At 41.7% G+C, this 12,924-nt stretch overlaps 1 protein-coding gene across 5 annotated transcripts in view; it reads right to left on the bottom strand.

Moving 5' to 3' along the window:
• Nucleotides 1-12,924, bottom strand: part of acot7 (acyl-CoA thioesterase 7) — a 189,537-nt gene that overhangs the window by 46,832 nt on the left and 129,781 nt on the right. For all 5 annotated transcript variants that reach the window (XM_067970274.1, XM_067970278.1, XM_067970275.1 and 2 more), the window contains one exon: nucleotides 12,185-12,301. In XM_067970274.1, coding sequence (XP_067826375.1) covers nucleotides 12,185-12,301 — 117 coding nt within the window. The remainder of the gene's footprint in view (nucleotides 1-12,184; nucleotides 12,302-12,924) is intronic.

A 12,924-nucleotide genomic window follows, 5' to 3' on the forward strand; every position in this document is an offset into this window, starting at 1 on the left:
CATAATTGTTGCTTTCTTCCCTCTCGATAATGCTCCACCATAGGCATTTTATCAACCTCAGTTTCCTCTCAGTCCCCTCACCCTCATGCTCCAGCTTGTCTGCTTCCTTCCTCCTTTCCAAGTCCATCCCAAGAGATTCAGCTCTGGCTCCGCTCCCTGCTTTCCATTGAGTCCTGCCCAAGCACTCCAACCTTTGCTCTCTGCTCCCACAACCAACCCCCTGATGCTGCAGTCTACGGCCTCCACCCCCAAAGTTCTGCTGCCCCGCGACCAACAACATCCAGGCCAAATACTTTCCTTCTTGTACTCCCTCACTGATACAAACACTGTGACTAATATACAGAAAATCCTCTATTGTATGGAAATATTTATTTCCCCCTCTTTCTATTATGATTGTCGTATAAAAGAATATGGGGAAGGAGCAGGGAAACAGAATTAGAGTAGATAGCTCCAGCAAAGATGCGATGGGCCTGTAAAACCTACAATCCATTGGAAAATATTCGTTATTTAGCTTTGTAATGTTCGCTTGTAAAACTAACCTCTGTGTATAAAGCACGCCGCTTAAGAACATAAGAAATAGGAGCAGGAGCAGGCCATACGGCCCCTCGAGCCTGCTCCATCATTCAATCGGATCATGGCTGATCTTCGACCTCAACTCCACTTTCCCGCCCGATCCCCATATCCCTCGATTCCCTTAGAGTCCAAAAATCTATCGATCTCAGCCTTGAATATACTCAATGACTGAGCATCCACTGCCCTCTGGGGTAGAGAATTCCAAAGATTCACAACCCTCTGAGTGAAGAAATTCCTCCTCATCTCAGTCTTAAATGGCCGACCCCTTATCCTGAGACTATGACCCCTAGTTCTAGGCTCTCCAGCCAGGGGAAACAACCTCTCAGCATCTACCCTGTCAAGCCCCCTCAGAGTCTTGTATGTTTCAATGAGATCACCTCTCATTCTTCTAAACTGCAGAGAGTATAGGCCTCCCACACAATAGATCTACCTACTAAACACATTGGACTGGAGGAACACAAGAGAATTGTACATAATGGTAGCGATTCAACATATGCTGTGTATTGAAACTAATCTTGTATGATATTTGCTCTGGCTTGTGCTTTACATGAAAGATGGGTTTTCTGAATTATACACAGAGGCAAGACACTAGTGCATAAATGATTAATGTGTGCAATGAAATTCCTTCCTGCGTTATTTTAACGGCGGCGTTAACTCATTTAAAATAGATGATGTACCAACCCCATTACAATGGCGAAGAGAGAAATTTCAGCTGAACACTTTAAACATTCCCTGAAAAGGTGGTGAAAGCAGATTCAATAATAACTTTCAAAAGGGATTTGGATATATACTTGAAAAGGAGAAATTTGCAGAGCTATAGGGAAGAGCAGGGGAGTGGGACTAATTAGATAGCTCTTTCAAAGAGTTAGCACAGAAATGATGGGCTGAATGGCCTCCTTTTATGTTGTATAGTTCCATGGTTCAGACGCTAATAATGCAATTGCAAAGCTTGTGTTTAGTTCACACAATTTTGGGGTATAATACATACAGTGAACATGCTGAAAAATAGCAGCACTTTGTTATTTAGTATACATTTTGCACCATTATATTTACTAGAAGATGTCAGGTAGCTATTTGATTCTATGGAGGTAGAGCAATAGTTGACACAAAGAACTAATGTCCTAGCCAGTGGCCCTATAATCACACATTGCTCGGAGTAATAAGTCATGATGCAAACTATGTCATTGCATAATAACAGTTACCTTAAATTATACAATAATTATTGGCATTGTGTTGCTCCCGACAAGGATTCACTTTTTCAAAGGTTGCACAATATAGTCTACTCATTTGAAGTTGCTTAATTCAAATTATCTATTTAGTTGAATGGAAATTGTGCAAAAATGCCTTCTGTGTTCGATTGAAATTGCTTAATTTGCACTAGTAGATAAATCAGTCATCCCCCCAACCCCCTCCTCCCCCCACCCCCCAAGTAAAAAACGACTTTGTGATAGGAGTTGGCTGCAATGAAAATGCAGCACTATTTAATTATTCTTTTTATTATGAGAGAACCATAATTTAACTTTTATTTCAGCTAAGATCCAAGCCATGAGAGTAACAGTAATGTTACAATGAGTTAATGCCAATAACATAAATTCAAATGAATAATGACAGACAGGAAAAGACCCTCTGATCCATCCAACCTGTCCCACACAATTGTGATAAGTATATCACAATATATACACTCCCCATCCCACCCTTTTTAAAACCATGTGATCTCCTGGGAGCAGCAAAAAAAGATTAAAATCCCAGGTCAATTTGGGAGAAAAAAAATCTGGGAAATTCCTCTCCGACCACCCTAGGCAATTGAAACTAGTTCAGATCATCACTCTGGCCCTGGAAATTTTATGCTGTTGTACCTTTTGTACATCCTGATGGTCATCATTGACCAGAAACTTAACTGGACCAGCCATATAAATACTGTGGCTACAAGAGCAGGTCAGAGGCTGGGTATTTTGCGGCGAGTGACTCACCTCCTAACTCCCCAAAGCCTTTCCACAATCTACAAGGCACAAGTCAGGAGTATGATGGAATACTCTCCACTTGCCTGGATGAGTGCAGCTCCAACAACACTCAAGAAGCTCGACACCATCCAGGACAAAGCAGCCCGCTTGATTGGCACCCCATCCACCACCCTAAACATTCTCTCCCTTCACCACCGGCGCACTGTAGCTGCAGTGTGTACCATCCAGAGGATGCATTGCAGCAACTCGCCAAGGCTTCTTCGACAGCACCTCCCAAACCCGCGACCTCTACCACCTAGAAGGACAAGAGCAGCAGGCACATGGGAACAACACCAACCTGCATGTTCCCTCCAAGTCACACACCATTCCGACTTGGAAATATATCGCCGTTCCTTCATCGTCGCTGGGTCAAAATCCTGGAACTCCCTTTCTAACAGCACTGTGGGAGAAACTTCACCACACGGACTGCAGCGGTTCAAGAAGGCGGCTCACCACCACCTTCTCAAGGGCAATTGGGGATGGGCAATAAATGCTGGCCTCGCCAGCGACGCCCACATCCCATGAACGAATAAAAAAATAGTAGTACATAAAAATACTCAGATAGTAGGGATGTGTTGGTGATCATATGCTTTCAGGGATCATATATCGAAGATACAATGTTGTAGTTGTGCTTTCGATTTACGTTCCCTGGGAATGCAACTTCACCACTGGGACCGTGGGATTGCGGAAACACCCCAAATGTTCTGAGGTTTGCCAATTATTCCTAATCCAATTACGATTCCACATTTACCCGTACTGCCCATTCATTCCAATGAAAATTTAATTTCAGAATAAATCAAGAGGCATTGCAGATTAATTTTCTGCATTGATCCATCAGAAGTCCTCCCCTGCCCACTTGTAGAAATATTATGAGTGGATGGTGTTTATGAAGGTTCAAGATTATGATGCTCATGTACCTTTCATTCTTTTTCATACAAAGTCTGCCTGTGTCCATTCAGAAAATACCTACAGGGGGTCTTCTGATGGATCAATGAGTAAATGGAGCACATGCTGTGGTACTAAGCCATTCAGGCCTGGAAAGTCCCATGTTCTACTCCTAGTTTATACTGAGTGAGCTGAACTCAGCCAGGGCACCCCCCAAACTAAGGAGGGGAAAATTGGCCAGGTATTTTGCTCCTGATCGCAACCCAGTCCTCCCGCTGGGAAGTGCAGATGTGTGAACATCTGATAAGGATGTGATTGGGCTATGCTGTGTTGTATCAACAGTTGAAAAGACACTCACAGTCTAGGTTCACAAATAAAGGACACATCAAGTGAGGTGTCTGAGGACTGCTAGCTCCTGTGGAAACGTAGCCTAGCATGTGTAAGCACCTTCAGAAAAATAGGGCAAGATTAGGGGGGAAAAATCTTTTGCTTCTGGCAAGGATTAGGGGAGCAATGTACACACACGTGCAACTTGTATATCAAATAGTACAGTAGGTGAGGATGTTATCCAGAAGGATGAACATTTAAGTATATCTTGGATTTCAGATGTCAAGCTATGACAGTTTTGACTGCGTATCTGATTGAAATACATCTGATAGTAGCTGGTAATGGCATACAATCTTCAAATGACATTTTTTTTATTTCCTTTAAAATATGTAAATCCATTTTGGCTTATCCTGAGAGATGACCTAAAAAAATTATGTAAGCTTCTTTAAAGTTTATTTAAAAATCCTGAAGATAAAACACCTTGATTATGCGTTTTCGTCATACACTGCAGAAAGTAGGACGATTCTACATACATCCATTGAGAAACAGTGACTCCCAACTCAAAACAACAGGTTTAAAAAAAATATTTGCTATTGGGATGTGGGCAATGCAGGCAGGGCCACATTAATCACTCATCCCTAGTTGCCCTGAGAAGGTGGTTCATCCTAATTGCCCTTAAAACTGAGTGACTTGCTAGGCCATTTTAGAGATCATTAAGAGTCATGTCTAAGCCAGACTGGGTAGGGGTGGCAGGTTCCCTTCCTGAAGGGGATTAGTGAACCAGCACGGCTTTTACAACAAAACAACAACTTTCATGGCCATTCTTTCCTGGTGCTAGCCAACAAATTACCAGATTTATTGAATTCAATTTCACAATTTGCCATAGTGGGATTACGATCTCACATCCTCTGGGTTTCTAGTCCAGTACAATAACCACTACACTACCGTAACTTATACCCTCTCAATCCTCATTTCATCAATGAAAATAAGCTCAGTTCTGTTATTCTCTGTTCATAATTTGAAGTCCTAAAGCCTGAAATTGTCTCTGAACTCTTTCCAATATCAATATAATTCTGAAGGTAGAGTGCCCGGGTTTGTACATTCGAATGTGTCCTTACTAATGCATTATACAGGGCTAAAATAACCTAATTGAACTTGTAATCAAATACCTTTAACATGCACCCTCGTACTCGATGAGCCTTGCTAATAATACCTTCACACTGATTGGGTACTTTTAGTGAATGGTTGATTATCGCACTCAAATCATTTCCCATTCCCACTTTTGTTAATGCAGACCAATTTACTATGTAACTATGTTTTATGCATCCTTTTCTGATGTGCATTGCCAGGTGATGATCCATGTTAAAATGCATCTGTCATTCCTTAGACATTCACTTACTTTGTGTTCCACTCTCTACAGCATTGCTGCTGTAATGCAAGATCTGTGTCTCATGATAATATGTCCCACTCCAGGACATAATCTAGGTTGGCACTCCAATGCAGTACTGAGATAGTGCTACATTGTCTGTGTTGCTGTTCTTTGAAAGAAACATTAAACCGAGGCCCTGTCTGCCTGTTCAGGCGGACATTAAAAGATTCCACAGCACTATTTGAATAAGAGCAGGGAATTCTCCCAGAGTGCTTTTCATCTAATTGGAGATTATGCCTGGAGCATCATGTCTAGTCTTCCTAATACCACAAGATTCTATCTTGTGAAGTAGCCTAATGTGAGGTACCTTATCAAAGGTTTTCTAAAAATCCAGGTAGACGATGTCAACCAGGTTACCCTTATCCACTAACCTAGTAACCTCTTCAAAAAACGCAATCAAGTTTGTAAGACATAACCTTTTTCGGAAGCTGTGTTGAGTATCTCTAATGGCCCCTTCTCTTTACCAGTGATCATAAAGGGCATCTCTTAGGATCACTTCAAGCATCTTCCCAATGATGGATGTCAGGCTGATGGGCCTCTAGTTCCCTGGCTCTGATTTATCTCCTTTTTTGAAAATCGGAACTATGTGAGCTATCTTCCAATCTAAGGGAACTATCCCTAATTCTATTGGGCTATTGAAGATATGGGCAAGAGGCTCACAGAGCACTTGTTCCATCTCCTCGGGTAGATGTCTTCTGGACCCTACCTATTTTGAGATTTCCTATTCTATCCAAGATGATATTTCTCTCTATTTAAATATTTATAATGTTATTTAATTCAGGGCATCCCACAGCTGGAACATAAGCTGTGATAAAGCACTGTATAAATGCAAGTCTTTCAAGACCAATAAAGTGTTACGAATCAACTTAAAAAGTGAATTTTTTTTTGCAGTTGCTGGGTCACGAAAACATATAAGAAAAGATCATCAGTCTCCATGCGTGGCAGAACCCTCCAAGGAGATCAATTTAACACAGAATGCTGCGAAGCTGTCAAAAGAAATTGATACGTTCTCAGCTGGTGACATAAATGTGTCAGAATTATTATCATGATAATCCCCCTCATCTGTCATCCTGTCTGTACAGCACTGAAACTTCACAGAGTGAGTCACTGTGATTCCATTAGCAGTCCCATCCCAGCCTCTCTGGATGCTGGTATTCCGAAGTAGCTGCAGGCAACAGACAGCAGTGGAACTGAAGCAATGCTCTAGAGGTGTGAAATAAACAGAAATATTCAATTCAACCTCAATATCTTTCCACGTACTCTGTTCAGAGTTGGGCCCAAAATATCCCAAGTTAACCAAGTGTCTCATTAACAAGTTATTTGTCACCGAGCATACTCTTAAGTAATACACACCAGCAAAGACCCAGGTTTGATGCCCGGCCCTTACTGAGTTAGTTGATATCAGCTTGGTGCAGTGGTTAAGGATACTGCAATTGGACTCAGGACCCTTGGGCTTGAGAGTGTAAAGAAAACAGCCAGGGTTCCTGCTCCAGATTGATGTCGAGTGATCCCTCAACAGAAAAATGTGGGTATCAGTTGAAGACATAGTCCGGATCAGCTGTGATGTTGCCCAAGATTGAATACTAAACAGGTAAAAAAACAGTTCTCACCACAAACAGTATATTTAAAGTGATTACAAACGTGACTGTTCTTTGCAAAATGTCAAAAACACCATTCTGTACTCATTAAAGTTGGTATGAGTACCATCTTCCACGGGACATGGCATAGCTGCTGTACGTCCATCTCAAAAGAGACTAAATGAATGCATTCCAATCAGCAACAGGTCTCTTCAAATCTGTGATCACAATTGTTCACTTCCTCCTCTGTTGCATCAAGTAATAGTGGTAAGGGATGCGTGTGTTCGTGCTGGCAACACACTAATGCCCAAATTGGGAATCGCCTCCTGCCCCACTATCTAAAATGACCAATTACCCATAGCTGTAAATATGTTTGTCAGAGAAAAAAACCTTCTCTTCATAAAACAGATTTTATTTACAGCCTCTTTAAGTGCCACTGACTGGCATTCTCACCAAGGTTTCCTACCAGCAATGTTTTTGTAGCACTTATTTCACTGAACCACGGGCGCTGGTACAAAACATTACTAACACTGCCTCGACTGGAATTATTAAGAGTACTCCAACGGAATATTGCAAATGAACACCCCAGGTTAGTCATCTTGCGTTGACTGAATTAAAAAAAATCAGATATTCACAATAAAACTAAGCAAGAACATTTCCTGTGCCTCACAATTAGGCATTTCTGGAGACAATTAGATTTAAATATTATCGACATTATTCTACAACTCATTGCATTCAAACCTCAACTGGAATACTGACCTTCCAAGTTCCCCTCTGGATAGAAACAACCCATTTTTTTTATTAGCTTTAATAATCTTCAATCCAGGATTTGTTGTTTTGTTTTATTAAGCATTCATTAAAGAAAGAACCCCGAGCAGGAATATCTGCAACAAACATTTGTATTGGCATGGCCTGGTAGTCAAATCCCTGTGAAGGTCTTGGCAAGATAAGTACAACCAGTTCATGAGACTGAACACTTCCAAATCTGAAGGAGGAATAATTCATAACTAATTTGTGTATGTCGAAAACAGTCTCTGAATTCTACCTTTCCAAATTGTAAGAGTCCACCGCTCTGGAATGGGGTACGGAAAGCACTGCCTGAAAGGGTGGTGGAAGCAGATTCGACAGTAACTTTCAAAAGGGAATTGGATACTTGAAAAGGAAAAATTTGCAGGGATATGATGAAAGATCAGGGGAGTGGGACTAATTAGAAAGCTCTTTCGAAGAGCTGGCACAGGCACGATGGGCCGAATGGCCTCCTTCTGCGCTGTACGGTTCAACGTTGTAATAGGAAAAAAAATTGCAAATGGTGAAAATCCAAAATAAAAATCAGAAAATTCTAGAAATGCAGAGCAGGCCTGTCAGCACCTCAAACAGGAAGGGAGGTTAGTGTTTTGAGTAGAGGTCCCTCATCGGAACTGACGAGAGTCTGCATCTGAAACGGCCACCTGTTCTTCTCTTTCAGATACTGATGTGCCGGCAAAGAGCATTTGTATTTCTAGAACTTTTGTTTCTATCTTACATTGTATTTGTGCTGCATATTTTAAGCTCTCTCGAAGTTGTGTAAGCCATGGCTCAGTAGTAGCCTCTGAGTCAGAAGGTTGAGGGCTCGAGCCTCACTCCATAGACTTGAGCCCATAATCCAGGCAGACGCTCCTGGTACCAGTACTGAGGAAGTGTTGCACTGTCGGAGGTGCCATCTTTCGGATGAGACGTTAAACTGAGGTCCCGTCTGCCCTGGTGTCCTGGCCAATATTTATCCCTCAACCAACATCACTAAAAATAGATGATCTGGTCATTTTCACATTGCTGTTTGTGGGACCTTGCTGTGTACAAATTGGCTACCGTGTTTCCTATATTACAACAGTGACTGCATTTCAAAAGTACTTCATTGGCTGTAAAGCGCTTTAGGATGTCTTGAGGTTGTTAAAGGTGCTATATAAATGCAAGCTTTTTTTCATTTCCTAAACTTCACTTACACTTTGCACAGCCACTACTGTCTGCCAGAACAACACCCATCTAGAACAACAGTATAAGATAAAATTGTATCATTGAACGAGAAGGGAGGGTTAATGACATGACACAGATGGGTCGATTTCACCGCCTGCCCCATGTCATAGGCGTGAGGCCCGGGCCATTTTGAGGACCGGGCCACATTTACATTAGACCAGTGAGCTGCAAGTTCTGCTCCAATGCTCACAGGCAGGTTGGGAGTGGGAATTCCAGTGGCAATGACACAGAACCAAGCCGGGAATCTTATCCTGGGTATGGATGGTGGCAGCAGGCAGGGAGGTTATGCTCCTCATTCATGCTCCTCCTGCCCCAGAAAAATTGAAGCGACTTGTCTTTTCCCAAGTAGCCTGCAGTGGTCCCTTTAAGTACTGCTGGTTAACCGCTCAATGCTTGGTTACATAAGAACATAAGAAATAGGAGCAGGAGTAGGCCAATCGAGCCTGCTCCGCCATTTAATAAGATCATGGCTGATCTGATCCTAACCTCAAATCTAAACTCATGTCCAATTTCCTGCCCGCTCCCCGTAACCCCTAATTCCCTTTACTTCTAGGAAACTGTCTATTTCTGTTTTAAATTTATTTAATGATGTAGCTTCCACAGCTTCCTGGGGCAGCAAATTCCACAGACCTACCACCCTCTGAGTGAAGAAGTTTCCCCTCATCTCAGTTTTGAAGGAGCAGCCCCTTATTCTAAGATTATGCCCCCTAGTTCTAGTTTCACCCATCCTTGGGAACATCCTTACCGCATCCACCCGATCAAGCCCCTTCACAATCTTATATGTTTCAATAAGATCGCCTCTCATTCTTCTGAACTCCAATGAGTAGAGTCCCAATCTACTCAACCTCTCCTCATATGTCCGCCCCCTCATCCCCGGGATTAACCGAGTGAACCTTCTTTGTACTGCCTCGAGAGCAAGTATGTCTTTTTTTAAGTATGGACACCAAAACTGTATGCAGTATTCCAGGTGCGGTCTCACCAATACCTTATATAACTGCAGCAATACCTCCCTGTTTTTATATTCTATCCCCCTAGCGATAAACGCCAACATTCCGTTGGCCTTCTTGATCACCTGCTGCACCTGCATACTAACTTTTTGATTTTCTTGCACTCGGACCCCCAGATCCCTTTGTACTGCAGTACTTTCCAGTCTCTTGCCATCAAGAAAATAACTTGCTCTCTGGTTTTTCCTGCCAAAGTTTTTCCACCCATTGGTACCTAAAAGTTATGTCAGGATCCCACATGAACCATAGGACTTCGATTAACAAATGGGAATGAGGTTCCTGCCTGTAGCAGGTGCGCACCTGGGCCACCCATGCAGAGATCCCAGGGAAATGGCAGCGGGCGGAAATGGGGTGCGAATGGAGCGGTAAGTACAGTACCTCGATTTTCAGGCTGCTACCACCCCACTCCCGCCCGGCAGAGCAACTTGAAATTGGCCCCAGAGAGTTAATTACAATTCTGCGATACACAGCACGTCAAACTGGTGCAATACTATTATACACAGAATCTACCAAATGGCTGGAATGGGAGAGCTGATTTTGCAAGCACAGGAGCACAGATTTCAGAATCAAGCGACTAAAAAGCTATCAATGTTTTTTTGAGGCCGTGGAGCCACCCATTTTGCCTTCAAGTACCAAATGTATGGTAAATGGTCCCATGCCAAATCTCACAATTTCATTTAAAGTTGACTTCGTAAAAGTTTGTACTACCTTTCAATTTTGTTTGGAAACTTTGCATTTCTTTCTTCTTATATTGCACTTTTTTGATGCGTTACATTTTGTACATTGCAATACTATTACTTACAATTCCTTTTCCTAAAATTCTTGCTTCCATCTGCTATTTCAGACAAAGTGGGCAGGATGGGAATTCTTTTAGGGATTCCGAGATTCGAAGAAGGAAGAGCGGGCCTTGAGGGCACAAGGAAGTTAGATGCTACTACGCCTCAGGCGTCAAGTACGTACTTGTCCTTACCCCAGGACTAACATTTACTGACTCTTCTTGGTCATGTCTGAGGAGACCTGTCTTTGGCACTTCCGCTTCACAAAGCTATGCCATCTCCTGCAGACAACCGGCGAGGACAGGATCAATATCCTGCCGACAGCCACTCTCTGCACTCACACACAAAGAATGGCCATTTGGTTGAGGTGTGGCCACTTGGTAGTCAGCCCTTTGTAGATAAAATTGAAACGTTATGAGTGGCAGTTGAGATTCAGTCCACTTTGACGTCATTTTCTTGGAGAAATAATGAAGATGAACTATAAATTTTCTTGTTTGTGAAACATTGATATGGAATAGATAAAATGAATGCATTTTCTAAAATAATACTCAAAAGGAAAATGGTTCGAGACTGGGTACAAATGAAATGGATGCCAACAGCTGTATTAACAAGATACAGAATTGTATTTCCAGTTAGCAAGGGAAGCGTAAATTTAATTTGGATAAAATCATTTCTGGAATTGTTCAATATTTCCAAGTAAGTAAACAATTTCCTGGAATGGATAAAGTAGCATGGATGAGCAGAAGAGGAGTGTTAATGTAGTGCCAATTCGTTCAGCACTAAATGATCTTACTATTAAACAAATTGTATAGTATTTCCAAATTGCAAATTTTTGTACTCTTGTGTATTTGCATTGGATGCATACAATGCTGATAATTTTTGAACTTCATATTATTTTCACTTTGTGAATATTTTCAAGAGATTCAGAGCTGGAAATCTTGTGCATTTGCAGCTTGTGTCCTGAAACACGGAATGGTCCCATGTTACAATTGTCAGATAATAGCCTTCAATTGCGAAGATTCGTGTACAAACTCTTAAAGCATTCATAATTAAATAATTAAATTCCTGTTCAATCAACACCCCTTAAATTAGCGGGCCAACAAACTTCATAGGAATGTGTTAGATATCTCACCCCATAATTTCAAGGCTGGGATTGTATTTTAAAGTGTGACACTGCATATACTGGAGAAGGAGCAGAAGTCAACTCTGTGTAAGGAGATGGTAATACCACTCTCACAGAACTAGTGAACCATCTGAAAGAGTAAATATATTTATATGGTAAAAATTTATTTGAAAATATTGACGAGTAAAATAAATAAGTTTAGTAGTGCATTACGTTCTTCTGCAGATTGGTTCCAGTGCCTCTGGAGGTAGTGTGAGGGCTTATTAATTTTAATGTTGTTGGATAAGATTTTGAAGCAACTTTCAAAGGCCAAGTTATCCCAGTAATTAGGCAGCGGTCATATAATCTGCCTTTAATATGCAAAACATTTCATGGAAATGGTATCATGACATATACTGTACAAAATGTTCATTCAGCAATGCGCGAGTGCCAACTTAAGCACTCTCATAATAAGGAGGGTGAAAGTAGCAGGCTTGGTACCTTTCTCAATCTTCTGGTGAAAATTGATGGCGTCCACAGATGCAGTCACAATGTTGGTCTTGCAATGACGAGCTGCCACGATGCCGGCCACCTCATCCATCAGCTTCATAGTGACACCTGAAATGAAAGGTTCATTTAAATAATTGGCAAACACAACATATTGCCAACACCTGAATAAACCTTGACTTTGCTGTTTATGTATCGATATTTACAGACGTTAGGTTCAGAAAAGGTAAATCCAGTGCACTATTTCAAGGTCAACCTTGACTGTAGGATTAAGGAGTACGGGTTTAAATTAGTGAAAGGCAAATCTAGAACTGATGTCAGAAAGACCTTCTTCACACAAGGAATGATCAAAACTTGAAATGGACTTCTCAGTCGGGTAGTGGAGGCAAAATTTTTGGGAGTTATTTAAGAGACAGTTGAATGATGTGACAGTGGACCACAAGATTAATGGATTGATGAGCTCAGATGGACATATGTCTTTCCTCACCATATCAATCTTGTGAGCGTGTGTGGACGACTGCTGCCTCCATGATAAAGACAGTCCCATGTTTGTCATATTGTTTGCCAGTAAACTTGTAAAATACAATCCAGCACTTCAGCAGATTTGCCAGTAGCTGTAACTGCAATGTGCTATACAAACACTCTCATTCCGCCAGTGGACTCTCATCACAACATCTGGAAACTAGCTTCTTTTCCAGTTTATTTTGTTCTCATCAAGGGGAGTGCTATCAGGG

This window comes from Heptranchias perlo, chromosome 32 (assembly GCF_035084215.1).
Source record: "Heptranchias perlo isolate sHepPer1 chromosome 32, sHepPer1.hap1, whole genome shotgun sequence".
Classification (NCBI taxonomy): domain Eukaryota; kingdom Metazoa; phylum Chordata; class Chondrichthyes; order Hexanchiformes; family Hexanchidae; genus Heptranchias; species Heptranchias perlo.